We start from the raw sequence: 19,525 nt of genomic DNA on the forward strand, positions 1-19,525 counted from the left end.
CACAAGTAAAAACAGGTTGCAGAAAGAATTTAGTGTTCTGAAAGAAAATAACACATGCTGTGAAGTTCCTTAGCTAAAGAATAGAAAGGTGAGAGGTTGTGAGAGTTGATGGTGAAAAAAAATAGTGAGTTTAAAGCAAGGCTAGTGGCTCGTTGTTTCCTAGTAAAAACAGAGCTGTCGCAGAAAGAGCTTAATGTTCTCGAAGAAAATAACACAAGGTGTGAAGCTCTTTGGCCAAAGAATAGAAAGGTGATAATCTGTGAGAGTTTAAGGTGAAAAACAATAGTGAGTTTAAAGCGAGGTTAGAGGCTCGTTGTTTCCTACAAGAAAGTGATTAAAGTCTGTAAGACATTTACGCTGTGTAATTTGAATACATTGGTTATATTATTAGTGGAAGCAAATAAGTTGGACATAACAATATATCAGATATAAATGAGAAGTGCTTTTCTGTATGGAGACATTGAATTTGAAATGTTTATGAGCTTGCTAGTTGTTTTAATAATTTATATATAAATCTATTTTCATTCAAGTTTCATTCATTATCCAAACCTGGCAAATTACTAGTATCGATTTACCTGTTCATACCTGGCAACCCAAGAGATGTGACAGGAAAAAAATAGGCAATCTAACTTTTGCCTATACTATGGGCGCTGCACACTTTCGATTGGTATACAATTTATTATTAACCAAACCGGTGAAATATTTAAAAAAGATTATTTTTAATAATTAATTAAATATATCGTGGACTGAAATTTGCTAGGCAACCCATATTTATTGATATATTAAATTACATAAACAATATGTTCGATACTTTAACCAGTTCGATGAAGGTCGTTTTATATCGGGATCTTTATCTCTCACTATCCCGGACGTCATACTGGTTGGTGGCAGTTGTTGCATTCATCAGTGCACATCCTACCTGGACAGGTAAAATATCAACTTTTCAAATCATTTTAAAAAGTTCCTTTTTGTTTTGCACTTTTGCAACATGGATCTATTATTGCCAGATTTGCTTATTGTTGTTAAACCTATGCGATAAATTTGAATAAAAAAAAGGTTGATATAGAATTAGAGGGAGTCCGGGAGACTTTGGCCACTTTTTACTTCTAGCTGACTGACCTTTATCTTCTGTTATGGTTCATTAACCAAATTTTCAATTATGGGTCATGGAAGCCCCCTCATAGTGACATCTTTTCCACCTGATAAACTATCAAAAAATAAGACCGATTCTGTACAATCAACATTTTAAGCATCATAGATTTTTGGCTAAACTCTCCCGCCTAGGTAGGGAGACTTTGACCAGTCTTGAAAAATAATAGAAAAATGATGGAAAAACAAGTATATTTGTTGAACAAAGCCAAGGCTAATACAGAACATGATCCGTATTCAAAATAAACATTTTTTATGAAAAACGTGAGTCACACGAGCTAGATGTTGCACACGCACTCAAAGCATGGTAACAACATAATAAGTAATGAAGCCTGTGAAATATTTCATGTGGCTAAAGTCTCCCCCTGCCAAACTCTCCTGGACTCCCCCTATCTATTAACCAAACCGTTGACATACTTAAAACAATTTTTTTTAATAATTAATTAAAAATATCCTGGACTGAAATTTGCTAAACAACCCATATTTATTGATATATTAAATTACATAAACAATATGTTCGATACTTTAACCAGTTCGATGAAGGTCGTTTCATATCGGGATCCTATACTAATAACAAATCACAGATTTGACCTCCCTGATATTCTCTCTCGAAAACGTAGCTTAGACTATTATTATTAGTGACAATATCTTTAGTATCGACATTTGCAATTATAGTGTCAGATAAGAAAAATTGTGACATGTAAAGATAGGTGGGTTTATATTGTTCATATTTAAGATTAACGGGTAGTCACTGAAAAAATTATTTTAGTCATAAAAACTTTCAAATAGATAAATATTTTATTTGCGTACATACAATACAATTTTTTTAAGCTTCCTACTTGATAGAATTCATTAGTTCAATGATATTCTGAGCTTGTTTGATGGTTGGCATATCTATCATACTTCCCTCATATGTGAAGGCTCCCTGGCAAAATAAATACATATTTAAAAATTACAATAATCTATTACTTGTTGAAAAAATTAATAATATATTCAAAAAAGGCTTCTCGCATAAACGCTGAAATAAACATTAGAAATTAGATCCCTTTGTACAAATCTTGAAAAATTCTGTAGGGTATTGTTTTTTGTGTCTCAACTTTGTAATTTATCAACTTGTAACGGCGTTGCTTACAAGCTCAACTAAAACTTAGGTTTCAGCTTTATTTTTTTCACTTGGGGAACACGCTACCGTCTTCCAAGCCGGAGTATTCGCTGTGATGGAATGTGGACGTGCAATACACAATCGACACAACAGAAACGCTGTAATTTCGATCTGCACAGACAGCAAAACTTTCATATAAGCTATAAACTATATATACAAGCTATAAGTGTAAGAGAGTTCTTCAAAATCTGATGAGTGATGGCTGCAAAATCAAGCTCGTTTGGGTGCCCGAACACTCGGGCAACAAAGGCAACGACGAAGCGGACTCATTCGCCAGACAAGGAATAGCGAACCCACCAATGGGCCCAGAACCCATCCTTGGTGTGGCCAAAAGTGCTATCATCACGTCTCTCAACATCCTTCTCCCAAGGCGGGCTCGACAGAGATGAATGGAGACGCCTGGCATGAGACAAGCGAAGGCCCATATACGTCTCTCACCAAACGACTGCTCCAGCTAAATTGGCGCGAAATCAGACTAGTGGATGGACTTCTAACCGGACACTGCCATCTAAGACGTCACCTTCACACCATGGGCATCCGTAGTGTCGCTGGTGCATGGAGGAGGACGAAACTGCAGACCACGTTATCTGTGAGTGCCCTGCACTCACACGAGCGCGGTTTAAACACCTGGCCAAATCCCACAACCTACCTAACGACATCAAACATCAATAGTCACTGTACTTTTTAAGAAAGGACACAACAGACACATACGAAGCAACTATTGACGTAGAAGTCCAACTTCAACATTCAACACTTTCTGGCATGGCACTATATGTCAAAAAAAGTACATATCTCCCAAAAATATCTATACTCACCAACCTAAATAGATGAATAATGAAACTGCATTGACTGTAACTTACAAACTGATGTTTCACACCCAGATTTTAATGAAGTGTTGAAGTCTGTCGTATTATGGTTCCCCACAAACTGAAGCACCACTGTTCAGTAACAACCTACTAAGGACTATAAAATATTTTTTAATAGTCAACCCCATGAAATATCACATTATCAAATCGACTAAGGTGGTGCTTGACCACACTTGTTACTAGTGTTACTAAGTGACTTAGCACTAAACATTTGGTACAAAGCACCTTTTGTTGTAGACAGCACAAAAATTAATGCAGATCCTATCAATAATCAATCCCAACTTCAACAAGACCTCGAGACAGTCGAAGTTTAGGCAAAATATTGAATAAAAATGTACTATATTGAATATTGGAACATATACAAAACAGGCTGACTTGCACTATACAGGGTTTGTCCGGAAAGTAATAGGTCTGAGTCGATTTAAAAAAATTTATTGAGCCAATCGTTACAATTCTTTAAAAAATTTCAAAATAGGCTCCTTCTGCGTCGATACAGCGCTGCCAGCGCGATTTCCAAGCATTGAAGGCGTCACGGAAGGCATTCTCCGGAATAGCCTTGAGAGCCGCGGTGCACGCTGCTTGGATCCCTTCTGTCGCCTGGAAAGCTTGCCTTTCATCGTCCTTTTCAGGCGAGGAAACAAAAAAAAGTCCGGGAGGGCCACATCTGGAATGTAGGGCGGCTGCGGAAGCGTTGAAATGCCGGCCTTAGTCAGGTAGCTGTTCACAAGAAAGGCGGTGTGAGCCGGGGCGTTGTCGTGGTGCAACTTCCAGTCTGCTGCGATGTCTTGTCGGACCCGATTGACCCTTCATTTGAGTCTCTTGAGCACTTCCACGTAAAACTTGGCGTTGACGGTTTGTCCAGGAGGAACAAATTCATGGTGGACGATGCCTTTGATGTCAAAAAAGACAATGAGCATCGTTTTCACTTTGGATTTGCTCATTCTTCCCTTTTTTGGGCGAGGAGACGCCGGTGTGTGCCACTCGGAAGATTGCCTCTTTGTCTCGGGATCATACTCAAAGATCCATGACTCGTCACCTGTGATTACGTTATTCAAAAATTGGGGGTCACTTTCACACATGTTTGAATTTTCTTGGCACACTTCCACTCGCCGCAATTTCTGGTCGTCAGTGAGCACTTTTGGGACCATCTTCGCGCACACCTTGCGCATGTTCAAATGCTCCATCACAATGTCATGAACCACAGATTTTGGTAAATTTAACATCTGGGCAATCAAACGAATGCTTAGTCGACGGTCTGTGTTCAAAACTTTGCGCACACGAGTCACATTGTCGGTGTTTGTCGAAGTCGAAAGTCTTCCAGCACGGTCTTCATCGGCGACCTCTTCCCGGCCCTCCAAAAAGGCCTGGTGCCACCGAAACACACCACTTCTTGCTAAAGCAATATCTGGGTAAGCCTGCTTGATCATATCAAACGTCTCTGTCGCAGATTTACTTTCGCACAGAATTTAATCGCGTACCTCTGCTCTAACGAACGCTGCATTTTCGGTTTGCACAACTCACAGAAACACGTCGCGCGAAAATGCCTGTCCTGACTCTCCAGGTGCTCGGAGACAACTGACACCACCCGCTCGTTTGTTAGCTAGGAACGCCCTCTACCGAATCCAGTCGATGCGCGCACGCTCTGAAGTACAATCGCGGCGGAAGAAAATCAGTCCTATTACTTTCCGGACAAACCCTGTAGGTGTCTTTATCTTAAAGGTAACACATTCTCTAAACAAAAAAAAATGTTTTTGGTATCAACCAGGTCCGTATTCACGTCATCTATAACAATAGGATTATTTTCTGTTTCTAAAATTAATAACTGCAACGAAATGAGCGTTTTAGGATGACGCTTCAACCATACCAACATCCCAAATGTTATTGAATATAGAACATTGTTTACATTCTACGTATAAATAAAAATTAATACATTGTGTGAAATAAAACATGCCTTCCGTCAACGTTATCTTTAGTTAGATCCAGGATGAGATGTAATTTGAAATTATTTTTTTTTATTTGAACATACATCATCTACTACGAGTTATTAGCATGGGAGACATTTAGAACATAGTAGTTTAATTTATAATAATGAGATATTAGATTTTAGACATAAAATTTGTGCCTTTGAGATAACATAGCACTTCGTTTCCGGATTAAGAGAGAATTGATTTCAAATTTTTTCCTAGCTTGTAGCGTCTTCTGTGTTCTTCATTTTGAGGACATTCAATTAGTAGATGCTTTACTGTGAGTCTGGTTTGGCATGTTTGACATAAAGGCACCGTTTCTTAGTGTGTCCAATTCTTAGACGATTAAGGATTACTTGTTCTTTTCTTTTTTTGGGTAATGACAGTTTGGTTAGGTTAGGTTATATTTAAAAAAATGTTCGTTACTGAAATCTTCCATTTTTTATTGCCTTCAGATTCATCAGCTGACGTTAAATATCCTTAGCTACTCTGACAAGTTGCATCTGTTGTGGAATCCGGTATCAATTAAATCCCTGTAAGGTCCAAGACACAGAACCATACAAAATCAAAAGAAGCGTGCGACAGGGATGCGTGTTGTCACCTCTACTCTTCAATATATATTCAGAAGAAGTCTTTGCCAGAGCGTTAGATGAAACAAGAGAATGTGTTAAAATCAATGGAAAAATTCTTAATAATATAAGGTACGCTGATGACACGGTTCTAATTACAGACAGTGAATATCAGACATCGACATCAAAAAAACCAAAACCATGATTATCTGCAAAACATCCAACCATCCTCCCTTGTCTATCAACGTAAATGATGGCTTCATCGAAAATGTCAATAAATTTAAATATCTGGTGTGTTGGATAACAAAAGATATAGACCCAGATATAGAAATAAGATCGCGCATCGGCAAGTAATTGTTTACATCCCGAGCACTCGACCTTAAAATCCTGTAGAATAGATAAAAACTCGAAAAAATTTCGTATCTGGGACACATATGTAGAAATGACAAATACAGACATTTGCAACTTCTGATCGAAGGGAAAATCGAGGGAAAACGTGGTCCTGGCAGACGACAGACTTCATGGCTGAAGAAGGTCCAATCAATGGAAAAATAATACAATCTTCTCAGGTTTAAAATTGTTTAAACCAGCATTTATGAAGATTGTTTAAGATTAATAACCGAAAACTGGCGACCAACAGGAAGTTATTCTCAAATTGGTTTTTTTATTCCTCACTGAGTCTACACATCCTAAAACCTGACTGAACATGAGTCCACAGAGTCTTGCCGATTTTTGTTAAATCACATTGTACACTGATTTGCTAGTTTCGTTTTTTTTTGTTCTCTGTATTAAAAAGATCTCACGATCATAACATTACAGATAGTTCACTCTAATTTCAAAAACGTTGTCCAAATTTCGATTGGGATTTTTGAGTTCTATCTTTTTAGCTATTAAGTGTAATGTTCTTTATCTGGGATACATACTATTCCTTTAATTTGATGTTCCTCGAAGGCTCTTAAAAGACCTTTGGCCCATTCGACTTGAACCAAAGTGGGTGAAAAAGATTTTTGAACGACTTCTATTTGATCCGGATGTATAACTTGTTTTCCAGTGAATCCCATGTGCCTTCCTTGTTCACTTTGACGTATCAAGCCCTCTAAATCTAAAATATAAATTACTGTTTTATTAAATTAGCATATTTAATGCGGATTTAGGCAAGTATATATTTAATAATATCCGAGAAATACAGAAAAATTTAATAAACTTTAGACCCCATATATTGATAGTGTTTGATAACTGAACAATTTTCTGAATAGATATGATAATTGTGTTCCAGTCCCATCCATACTTATCAATCACGATATAGTCGACAAATATTACAAATATTAATATCAATTATGTATAAAATGATTGCAAAAGAAGTAACTCTGGCTTTTCTAAGTATAAGCATCATCCCTACTTCCAAGCACAAGAGGGTAAACCCTATTACACTCGAGTGGTGCCTACTGTGTGGAGTGCTTGTGGATATTGAACATCAACTTTTGTAAGTTATAGTATTCGGAAAAGACGTGCCTTGGTAACTGATTTTACTGGCTTGCACTTCTCCAGAGAAAAGTTTTAAAAATCGGATGACTTGTTGTATTGAAGTAAATGGACAACATTTTGAGCATCTGCTGTAATCGCCTTTACTGTATGTTTGATAAAATTCCTAATTTTTCCACTTCACAAATGTGGATCTACTTCTAACATGACACAAACATTCAAAGATTTGTCTTCAGTTATTGTAGGTTTTCTGACCCAAAATTTGGATAAATATTTTACTGCACCAGTTTTGTTAAACGTTTTACTAACTTACTGACACTAGACCCTTGTTACGAGATTTGTAATAGCGCATAAATTATTAAATAATATTCAAATTAAACGAGTTTATTCAATCGTATCCATCTAAATTTAAAATATTTATTGTCACTTTGCTGGAGATACTGTAAATGTAGCTATAACTCCGAAATTATGGTATTTAGGTATAGGGAATATTACATGAAAAATTTATATATATATATAATACAGTATTTCTTAAGAATTTCTAAAAATAACAAAATATATAGAGTGAAACAAAAAGTTCATTATTTTTCCGGAAAAGGAAAGATCTGCTAACAATGTAAATACCACCATAATACCGGCCGTAGCACGAGACCCTTGCGCACAAAAATTTATAAAAATCTTACAAGCCGTTTCCGAGATAATTGAGGCGTTCCATACATAAAACTTCACCCGTCACCCGTCAAACACAAAATCGATACTGGTGATGCAAAGCCAATCAGACAACCAGCTCGCAGACTTCCTAGAGCAAAGAGAGAGGAAGCTGAAAGAATAATTCGAGAGATGGAAGATAAGAGAGTAATAGATCCATCTGCTACTCCACGGGTCTCCAGTAGTACTCCAGAGTACACTAGTACTCTAGTAGTAGTAGCAAGGTATTTCTTACGGATATTGGTAAGTAAAAATGGTCCCGGAAGATGAGGAGAAGACTGCTTTTACTACCGTATCTGGACTATTGCAATTCAACGTTATGCCACTCGGCTTTATAATACGTCCGCGACATTCGAAATACTCATGTAAAATATCTTAGAAAAATGCCTGGGTTATTTGAGGAACATTTCAAGAATTTAGAAGGCATATTCAAGCTACTTCTAGTTGCCCAGCTCATGCTAAACCTAAAGAAATACCAGCTATTCCAAAGCCAAGTCAACTATCTAGGCCAATGGAGGAGTGGCAGTAGACCTCGAGAAAACTGCCTCCATACAGCGATGGCCACAACCAACCGATAATTATCAGATTAGGACTTTCCTTGGACTTTCATGTACTATCGAAGATTCTTAAGAGCTAACTCGACTCACAGAAGAAGCAAGAGCTTTCAACTAGAACGAAGACTGTCAAACGGCGTTCGGAGTCACTTCAAAGCCTCTACGACCATGTGTTGGAAGCCAACATGAAGAAACCGGCTAGGACTAAGATAGCGAGTAACCAGTTGGATAAGCGAGATATTAAGAACTTGATAAAGGTATTTCAGGATACCAAGGTTCATACATTAATTTGCGGCTATCCAACTCATCCTCAGTACTTGGTGAAGATGGTGCCGTTATTTCCATATGACCGGAAAGTGCAGGAATGGGTCCAGACACCGATTTAAATATCCAGTCCTGGCTATTCATGAGCTCCAGGAGGAGTAATGTACGAACTCATCTCCACCCTGGAGCCGGTTGCTGGGATATAGTAGAATTCTAAAATTTGGCGAAGGCACCGCCTTTGATGAAATATCCAGAATTCGTATGATCTTTGTTTTTATATCAGTTTTATCAGACTAGGGAGGTCTATTTATTTATTGGTTCTGTTTCTTTATTTTTCTAGAACTTTCGGAATTTAAATAAATTAGAATTTAAATAAATTATTCAAGTTAGTTAAGTGTAGTGTATAGTATTTAAATAAATTAAGAACGTAAGAGACACTGTTTATTAATTAACTCCACGAATAGAAAGAGTGTAAAAGCTCAACAATAGGAAAATGGACATGGAATGAAGGATACTATGAGAACTCAAATTGCACACATAATTTATGGTATCGAATAGATATCAAAGTGATATAGATATGTTCCAAAAAGATAATTAATATATTTGATTTATAATATTCTACACCTAAGTGTATCAATTGAATAAAAAAATTCATTTAATATACTCATAGCTCATTAAGAAAACCATAAGTATGAAAAATTATTATAAAAAATTGCTAACCTTTGAACTTTATATACACCATATCAATTGCTTGGAAATTATATGCTTTGGCATATAAAACTAGTTTTTGTCTAGCATACAAAACTTCTGTAGCATCTTCGGTTCTTGTAGCACCTTTCAAAAATGATTACATGTATATATATACAAATATATATTCAAATATATATATATATATATATATATATATATATATATATATATATATATATATATATATATATATATATATGAATCTCTTTAATTTCTTATAACTTAGATCTTTTGATATGTTTAGTTTCTAAATGTTCTTGATGTTTTAAAACTTGTTTTATTTTTAATAATTATTTTAAAGATAGATAAATATTAACGTTATTTTAAGTCTTTATTAATTTTTCCTTAGTCCTTACATCTCAAATATGTAGCAGTAATCAATTAAAATATTTGTAGTTTTATTAGAATTTACAAAATAGAGCTATAAAATTTACTTAAATTATTTAGGTGTTTTTCATCATTTTTAGCTTTTTCGTTCTTATGAATGTGAACCATTTTTCAAAATTGTCTTTTTCGTGTATTAGATTCCGTTTCAAGAATTTTATCTTTTCTACTGAGATGTTTGCCCTATGTAGACAGCGTCAAAGTTAGTACAAGCCACTTGATATATAATATGACTTCTTTTGTATTTGGTGTTTTAGATTTTAATTTAGTAAAATATTTGGATAATGTATTATGTCCTCTATGACTTACTAATATCATATTTATTAAAATAATTCGATAATTGTTGGGAAAGTCCTTGTACACATGGTAAGGTCAAATGTTTTATGTTTTGACGTTGTTTATCATCTTTTCCGGATAATTATTTTCTTTCAATGCAGTTTTCGCTTTTTGAATAGTTTTTTAATAATTTTCATGTCTTTCGAAAATTATTAAAGGACTAATTTTAGAATAGAAGACCTAAAATCAAGAACACTTAGATGCATTAATATCATATTTTGATAAATATTTAAGAAAAGTCGAAACGTCAAAATTCATCTTTTAAAAATTATCAAAAAAAACTAATTTTAAAACAGAAGAAACCTAAAATCAAGAACATTTAGATGCATACATAAATATATATACACACCTATACTGGCACAATAATCGTCACTTCCAAAAACCAAAGAATTTGGTATAATTTTTTGTTTATCGGCTAATGTTACCAATGTTTTACATATTTCTGAGATATTTATGAAAGCTTTAGCAGACTCTAGAAATATGATTAAATTAATTTTGTCACGCTGTTTAATGTATTTATCGATACAATCTGAAAACTAAATTGTATGTATTTAGCAGAAATATAAAAAAGTTGAAAATTGGTTTACTGTAAATTATTTTTGAATAGATATATTTGTGATAGGTCAAATATGTGAAGGAACAAATAGATAACAAAATTAAACGATTCAATTGTATTATTATAATTGTTGGCAGGTTACAATATTGTATTTCATTCAATTGTTACACTTGAAATTTGATTCACTATCACTGGTTTGTTCCTCAACATTTAATAGCAATTCTTGTAACTTACCCATAACGTGCTTTCATTAAATTTCCTTCACAAAGGCACAAGTGTTTTAACAGTTTTCAAGAAGGTTCACTTTTTCTCTCGTAGCTGCTACACACCATACATTACAGGCCGCTTCTATGTACTTATCTTTATTTTTCTGATGAGATGATTCAGCTCTGAATGTTAAATTATCAGGTTTGACCAAAGCTTATCAACAACATAATTGGTTTATTCATTTTCATTATTAGTGCATATGTTCAACTTCAAAGCATAGACTTGATACTGAACACATTGATTGTTTACACCAGAAGTTCCCGAACTTTTATCGGCACTTTCAAAATACTTATAAGTAGTTTTCATTGATACATTTACACCATATTACCAATTCGTTAAAAAATCAGATCTAACTTTTAAGAATCAAGTACACTCCTGTTGTAGAACTTTCCGGGGACCCCTGTGGGTGCACCAGGACCACTTTGGTAATCACTGGTTTACACTATCACCACACCAAGACTTACAAATACAGGTTCAGAGACTGAAGATAAACTGGACCTTTACTCTTTGAAGACGATAACTTAATTATCGAAACGCGCGTCAAACAGTGCAATTGTGAGTGTTGGTGTAGTGCTAGTGTAAACAGAGTGTTCAGTATGATTGTCAACGGTTCCAGGAATTTCAACTTAGAATTAACTTCATGAAAAATACCTGGGTTGTGGTAGCGAGCATTATCTATCACTAAAACGCATTTTTTACCGTGGAGTCAGAGATAAATGTGTCATCTAATTGCTGAGCAAAATCATTTCGTCGTACTGAACAGATTGTTTACACTGTCACTGCTCCAACATACCCAATTACAATGTCTGGCGTGCGTTTCGATAACCAAGTTAATGTCTTCACAGAGACTGGAGATAAACTAATGCCTATTAACTTGACCTAGGTAGGGGAAAATATTTCGGTGGAAAATTTCACATTCATTCCTCAACTAAGAAACTATAAAGAATAGGCCCATCCAACAAATCATTGTTGAATACATTTGTAACCATTTCATATTATTTATATTTATTCCATGATTATGATTGACAGCGTGCTCGGCAATTCGCAAGTTTTCCATTACATACACATATTAACAGACCTCTTAGTCTGCCCAAAATAATTTTTGTCACATTCAAAACAACATTCAAACAACTAACATCTTCTCCAAATCTGGTATTTTATCCTGGATTACCCAAAAATTGTTTTAATATATTGCTAGATTTATGAACCAATTTCAAACACATTCCGTTAAAAATGTGTTGTCATATGTCGGAGCGTTTATCCAGTAATTATTCGTAGGACTTTCATTTCGCTTGTTACCAGGAGCCTTTTTGTTTTGGCAGAGTTTCTGCTGTATACGTCATTATGGGTCTGAATACAGTTTTGTAGGTTCTTGACTTGGCCTCAATACTCATGTATTTGTTTCTCCATATAGTGTCGTTCAGACATCCGGCTGCTATTGCTGTCTGTCTCAATATCACCATATCCGGATAATTCTATACCCAGATATTTGAATTTGCACTATGTGTGGATATTTATTCGCAATATATCATGTTTCCGCCTTGTTGATTATATTTTCAATCAACCATTTCCTGGAAATAATCAACTTTTCTCCACCCGAATCAAAGTTTTCAATAATTTTATAAAATAATTTCCCTCTTCACTTGCAACAACTCGGGAAACAGTGACCAAAATCGACCAAATAGAGCGTGCAGATAGTCGAATGAGCGTCCGGATGATTGCCAAGGCTGCAAACGCCGATAAATTACAAATGACAAAAGTCTGTGCGAAGTCAACGGGTATAAAAAGATCTGCTTTGAAAGGGACCCGATTTGAGTCGATGGAAGACGGTAAAGCAGAAAAAAGAAAAAGGAAAAATGGAAAACGTTATTACTTGCGACGAAACGAGGATTTTTCAATACGATGTTGAAACAAAGCAATCGTTGCATTGGAAGACACCTGAATCTTCCAGAATCAAAAAAGCAAGGATGTCCAAATCAAAATTCAACGCAATGTTTATCGTTTTTTTCGACATTAACGGTATCGTGATGACTGAACGTATTTGGCCAGTAAACGCACTCCAGTACTCGAACACTCGCCGTACTCACCAGATTTGGCCTTGTGCGACTTTTTTTGTTTTTGAAGATAAAATCTGCTCTGAAAAGAACCCGATTAGAGTCGATGGAAGCGGTAAAGCAAAAAACGGCATAGCTCCTAAAGGCACTCACCAAAGAAGACTTTCAGCGCTGCTTCGATCAATGGAAAAAACGTATAGAAAGGTGTGTGGCGAGGGGAAGGAAGTATATTGAAGGGGAGCATTCGAATGTGGAATAATTTTTATAATAAAACCCTTTTTCGTAATCAGTCTCGTTATTTAATAGCAAGGTGTGGTAGGTCTTCTTATAAATCCATCGTGTCCAATTAAAAAATACTAAACACCATTTCCTTGGAAAAGCCAATGGTTCGAAACTATAACGTCACTGTGCAAACTGTAAGGCTTGCACTTGTGTTTGAACCATGAACGTGTGAATGCAGGTGCGAATGTGAGGTGATCTACAGTTTCCACGTCCTCCAAGCACCAGCGCTATTCTGAATAATACATTATGGTTTTTAGTTTAGTTTAGTTTTAGTATAATTATCTATATAAATTAATTACACTGTTGATAAAAAGCTTACCTGTGCTTGAAAAACGTAACCGAATAAAAAATCTAGCTGACTACTTCACCAATTGACTGATTAACAATAAAAATAAAATTGAATAAGCTAACAAGAACATAATTCAACTGTACTTTGAGTTAAATTAATATAGATATCAATCTTATAAATTGTCCTCGATGTATTTAAAAAAAGCGATCATGATGTAAAGTTGTTCTCTGCGCTTATATGAGTCGTAACCAGTAAGAAAAACCAATATTTCTATAGTTGATATTTATTGAAAATAATCGGATGATGTAATGTAATGTAATTTTTTTATTTTCGAAACCATTAGTCGTCAAAATACTTACCCAATGCAATTGTCCACTATCTTCTACTTTTGGTAATAAAATAGTATGTGGCAAATAATTTCCAGATAGACAAACCTCCAAATCCTTCTCACATATTTCACTATCTACAGAATTAATTCTTACTCCTATATCAGTTTTATTTTTTATATCTGGAATTAGTCGATTTAAACTTTCTCGTATTGTATACCTTGCTTCATCCTTTAGTAAACAAAATTGATAAATACGTAAATATAGTTAGTTTATATACAAGCGTTTTCGTAGTGGAAATGTGGAAAAATTAGATACCAAAGTGTACTAATTCTAATATATTCCGAGCTTTCAGATACTTGATTAACCGGTCGTTGTCGTTAGGGATTCGGATAATCGAAAGTCCGGATAATCCGGAATGTATGAAGAAAAGCGGATTTTGTGAAATAAATTTTTAATAAAGTTTAATAATAGTAATACTTATTAATAAATAATTTTTTTAATCAAAAATAAGAATAAGTTTAATTTGGTTTAAAATATTTGGTAATTGGCATTTGATGTAAGCAGTTTTCTTATTAATTCATTGATCATTTTGGGCAATATATGTTGTTTAATTCATGTATGTTGATTCATAATTCATGGTAGACATGTGTCGCTATGAACACCAGTTTCTATCGCTTGTGTGAGAGGTTAACCGACGGGTGGTTGACCTCTTCAACTGACCAATGTACTTTTTGTCAATTTAAACAAAGAATTTCAAATACTATGTTAGGCAATTTATTGATTGGTGTTTTATCTTTCATTTTAGTAAAAATAGATTGAATATAAAGGGTTTGACTGTAGGCCATTTGAATATTATGTTGTCTAAAGATTCCAGGGAGTTTAGGAGTAACTGATTTTATATATGGTAAAGGTGTATAAATAGGTGAGATAAAAATGGCGGAATTGAGGTTAGAGTGTGTGTCTTGGTGTTACGTGAGAGATATAAATGAAAATTGATATATCTTCCAGAACTTATTGGTTTCCTGTACCTGTTAATTAAAATTTTGTTATCTTCGTTTCTTGTAAATTTAGTATCAAGAAAAGGTAACGATTTGTCAATATTTTCCTTTTTTATAGTGAATTGTGTATTAGGATCGAAACTATTGAAGCGAAATAGTTAATTATCAATTTCATTATATATATTTATGTTTCTAAATCGTCTTGATTTTAGGTCTCTATAAAACGCTTCAACTACTTTCAGTTTTCATCAAGATATGGTTTGACACTGACAATTTGCGTATTTATATTAATCACTAGATCACTTACATCATGAATATCAAAATAAAAATCTGTTTTAACAAGAACTTTTGTTTTTTGGTGTTTCAGATTTTAGTTTAGTGAAATATTTGGATAATGTATTATGTCCTTATACCATATTTATTGAAATAATTCTATATTTGTTGGAAAAGTCCTTGTACATATGGCAAGGAAAAATGTTTCATGTTTTGATGTTTCTTTTGAGTTTTGTTTCCTAATTGATTATAGTATCTCTTTATCATTTTCTTGAATATGTAGTTTATCATTTTTTCTGGATAATTTCTATCTTTCAATGCAGAATTTGCTTTTTGAATAGCTAAGCATCTAAATCAGAATCTGATAGTTGGATAGATCTATCAGCCAAACTTATTATCACTGATCTTGTGTCAGGATGACACTATATGGAACACATCTCGGAAACGGTTTGTACGATTTTTATAAATGTTTGTGTACAAGGGCCTTGTGCTACGGCAGGTATTATGGTGGTATATACATTGTTGTCAGATCTTTTCTTCTTCCGGAAAAATAATGAACTTTGTTATTTTAAATGGATCACCCTATATATTTTGTGTTTTTAAATAAAAAAAATTATTTAACTATTATATACATATGAAAAATTATTTAACTATTACAAAGTTCACCCAATTAGAAAAAATTAACCCAAAATTGTGATGTAAGCATTTTTTATAACACCAAAAAAATTAATAAACTTTACGTTTGTGCACTGACGCGCATCGATTGTTTTGATACCCCAAAATACCAAAAGCTCTAAAATTTTTCCAAATTTTCTTATACCATTTAATCATTGTTTTGACGTTATAAAAAATCTTGCATCACAATTTTTAGTTAATTCTTTTCTAATCAGGCGAACTTTGTGATAGTTAAATAATTTTCCTTTATTTTTTGAGTCTTTGGTTCATAATCCAGAAATATGTACAAAAACAGATGTTTAAACATTTTTTATCCACTTAATCTTCAATTTTGGTAGTAAAATTATGTAGTCTATTATAATGTCATTATGTCTATTCTAAACTAGACTAAAACTATGATCAACCCTTGAAGTCATTGGCAGTTATGAATTTGAATTCAATCCAAGCCGTCTTTGGAGACTCACAAAGTTCCATTATAATTCCATGCTCTACATAAATATATGTACAATAACCCAGTTACCACGACATCTCAAAAACAATAATCAATACTATGTTGATGAAATCATTCTTCTTCTGATGCCGTCTTCTCCTTGAAGATTGACGACCACATTTTTAAATGCGTTTCTATCCCTCGCAACATGAAACAATTCTTCTACGCTGAGATTTATCCATTCTCTTATGTTACGGAGTCAGGATTTCTTCTTCCTGTCGATGCCTTTCTTTCCCTTTAGTCTACCCTGCATTGTTCTGTAGCAGTAGGTATTTGTCGTTGCGTAAGATGTGTCCTATGTAAGATGTTTTTCTTTTCGTAATAATTGTCAACAGCTTTCTTTTAGATTTCTGTTTACAAACATTGAGGAGTACTTGACAAATACCTTTCGAGCCATTTCAATTCTAATGTTGATTTCTTCATCTGTATCCATTTGAGCATGTATGACTGAACCAAGATACTTATATTATTATTATATTATATTTAATAATATTCATAATTAATAACATTGAATGCGGTTTTTAAGAGTTTATTATGTTTTATACATTTTATATATACATATATTACACATTTTTCAATTTTTTCTTGGACGTAGTTCATAACTGCGTCTTCCATCAATTCTTCTTATCTCCTCAGTTATGTTGTTCTTTAGCTCATCCAGTGTGCAAGGCTTGTTTAGATACACTTTAGGTTTAGACCTTAAGTAGGCCCATAAGAAACAATCTGGAGCCGTTAAGTCAGGGGAACGTGCTGGCCAGACTTTCCATTTCGGGAAATTAATCTCCTAGGAAACTTATTCCTTAAAAACTGCATAACTATTCTAGCGGTATGACTAGTTGCCCCATCCTGTTGAAACCATATTCTGTGATCTTCAACTCTCAATCTACGTAATTTGGTAGTAAGAAATATTTGTAGCATTCGCAAATATCGCTTCAAGGTAATGGTTACAGTTCGATTGTTCTCTTCAAAAAAATACTATCCAATAATCCCAAGGGTTGCAATACCGCACCAAACCATAATTTTTTAGGCATGTAAGGTTCCTCATGCAACTACATTGGTTGTTCTGCACACCAATATCTAAAGTTTTGTTTATTAACAAAACCTCATAATTCTCCATGGCTACTAAACTGCATACAATAACAAACACATCAGTCATAAACAGAACTCTCCCACCCATTCACGTGTCAGGCAGTGGCGCGTTAAAATGTGCCACATTCCAGTGCCATTCCCTGTATTAATATTTTGGTTTTTACTTATAACCATGAATTTAGTTTTTTCAACATTTATAGTGAGTCCTACATTTTCACATTCTGTCGATTCTCTCTAATAGGATTCAAAGATCTTCTTCACTCTCAGCCATTATAGCAATATCATTGGTGAATTTTAAGTTGTTGATTAATGTTCATCTGATATTTACCCTCTCATGTCTCTACTCTAGCACTTTCTGAAATACAGACTGAGAATATAGATTAAATAGTTGTGGAGAAATAACGCAGACTTGGTGAGCTCCCTTTTGCATTTCGATTTCGTCTGTCTCCATGTCCTCAACACACTCTACTGCCGTTTCATTGTAATGGATATTTTTGATTAATAGTATATCACTTGGATCTAAGTTAATAGTTGTTAAATTGTCTTTAAGTTTATCATGTTGGACTTTATCAAAAGCCTTCTGAAAATCAATGAAACAGACATATACAATTTCGTTGTATTCTCTGCACTTTTGTAGTAGTATTGTGATAAAAAATAATGCTTCTCCAGTTCCCAATCCTTCTCTAAAGCCAAACTGCGTTTCATCTAGATATTTTTCACATTTTTGATATATTCTCTGCTGGATTATTTTCAATATTACACTCTCATTATGCAAACTTAATATTCGATATTTTTTCTTCATGTGGTATTCAAAGACAAATTTGAATTTCTCCCAAAGTATTAAGTTAATTCCTAAAGATAGCTCAAGAGCATCTATTTTAGCCTCTACCGAACTTTCGACCAAACAAGTGATAGAATATTATATCAACATTATATTGATTAAATTCCTTAGCATATTAACAGTTTCAAAGTTAAGATTATGTACAGTATCATATTAATAACATAAAAATGCCCTGCATGTCATATATATTATTAAAACATAAATATTAAAAAGTACTAATATTTAAAACATCCCCAAAATGAGTATTATCATTCAATTTAAATAAAACTATTTAAAAAAATTACCTTCTTATTCAATGCCACACCATCTTCACAATCTAGAGCAACACAATCTATTGTGAGACTTTGAATCTTATTAATTTTTTTTAAATCATTTCCTGGAACATACAAAATAGCTCTTCTGGGTTTGTAATATCGTACTGAAATCTGAAACAATACATTTAATTGAAATCTAATTCAATTCAATAAACACTCACTTCTAAAACAGTTCTTTTCAATAACTTCATATTATATATCCACATCTTGTTTAATAACTTAATATTTTGAATGTAAAACAAAATAAGAAAGCAAATTTCCTATTAATAATATTTTTGAGTATGTTCCAATAGTCGCTTTCCATCACACAATTTGAGTACCCAATCGGGCACATGGGTGCGAAATGCTTCAAACCTATGTTCCCAAGTGCATATATGTGATACATATATGCCAAATGTTGTCGTTTTTAAGAACTGTGCGTCGAGCAAAGCTGCGTTTTCCCCTTGCCCTTCAAACACCAGGTAAATATTTGGGCTCCATAAGCTCCAAAATTGTGCTTTAAACACAAACAATAGAATTGATGTTTTATGGGCATTTATTTCAAATTCATTCCGATTTATTTAGAATAACATTTGTGTTTTCTTAAGACAAAATTTTCTTATATTATTGAATTCAGAGACAAATTGGGAATATGCGTTATTACTTAATGAAGAAAACTATAAAAGGGCTTAAGAAGGTATATATAGTGAAAAATGTAGTTTCAAAGAAGTGCTTCCATAGTATTCGTATCTTTTATTCAATCAAAGTTGAATTTGAAACATAGCAACAAATAATTTGTAAAATGTTTTGAAAATTGACACTTGACACAAAATTCACCAAAGTTTGTTCCGATTAATTCGTGTGTGCCAAGCTCATGATCGTCGAGCCCATAGGTTTGGTG

The 19,525-nt window shown here is 33.9% G+C and overlaps 1 protein-coding gene across 2 annotated transcripts; it reads right to left on the bottom strand.

The window, feature by feature from the left end:
* Nucleotides 1-1,912: 1,912 nt before the first annotated feature.
* Nucleotides 1,913-19,023, bottom strand: LOC130445709 (citramalyl-CoA lyase, mitochondrial-like). Of its 2 annotated transcripts, XM_056781531.1 has the most exons (7): nt 18,807-19,023; nt 18,616-18,756; nt 13,996-14,193; nt 10,538-10,724; nt 9,439-9,552; nt 6,634-6,812; nt 1,913-2,074 (listed from the first exon to the last, which is right to left on the bottom strand). In XM_056781531.1, exons 1-7 carry the CDS (start codon nt 18,849-18,851, stop codon nt 1,985-1,987), a joined length of 954 nt encoding a protein of 317 aa, XP_056637509.1. In that variant the 5' UTR covers nt 18,852-19,023; the 3' UTR covers nt 1,913-1,984. The 2 variants fall into 2 exon arrangements, with proteins under 2 accessions (XP_056637509.1, XP_056637510.1); XM_056781532.1 differs by lacking the exon at nt 13,996-14,193 and having other exon boundaries at nt 1,929-2,074; nt 18,807-19,010.
* Between the last annotated feature and the right edge of the window lie 502 nt (nt 19,024-19,525).

Source organism: Diorhabda sublineata, chromosome 6, assembly GCF_026230105.1.
Source record: "Diorhabda sublineata isolate icDioSubl1.1 chromosome 6, icDioSubl1.1, whole genome shotgun sequence".
Taxonomy (NCBI): Eukaryota; Metazoa; Arthropoda; class Insecta; order Coleoptera; family Chrysomelidae; genus Diorhabda; species Diorhabda sublineata.

What these genes read in the sequence shown, in the direction of transcription:
- LOC130445709 (XM_056781531.1), bottom strand. Translation starts at nt 18,851, where the DNA reads ATGTGGATATATAATATGAAGTTATTGAAAAGAACTGTTTTAGAA. An exon ending in CGATTATTGTGCCAGTATAG is followed by an intron (nt 9,553 to 10,537) that starts GTGTGTATATAT and finishes CATTTTTGAAAG; the next exon opens with GTGCTACAAGAACCGAAGAT. An exon ending in AACATCAAATTAAAGGAATA is followed by an intron (nt 2,075 to 6,633) that starts GTATGTATCCCA and finishes TTATTTTGCCAG; the next exon opens with GGAGCCTTCACATATGAGGG.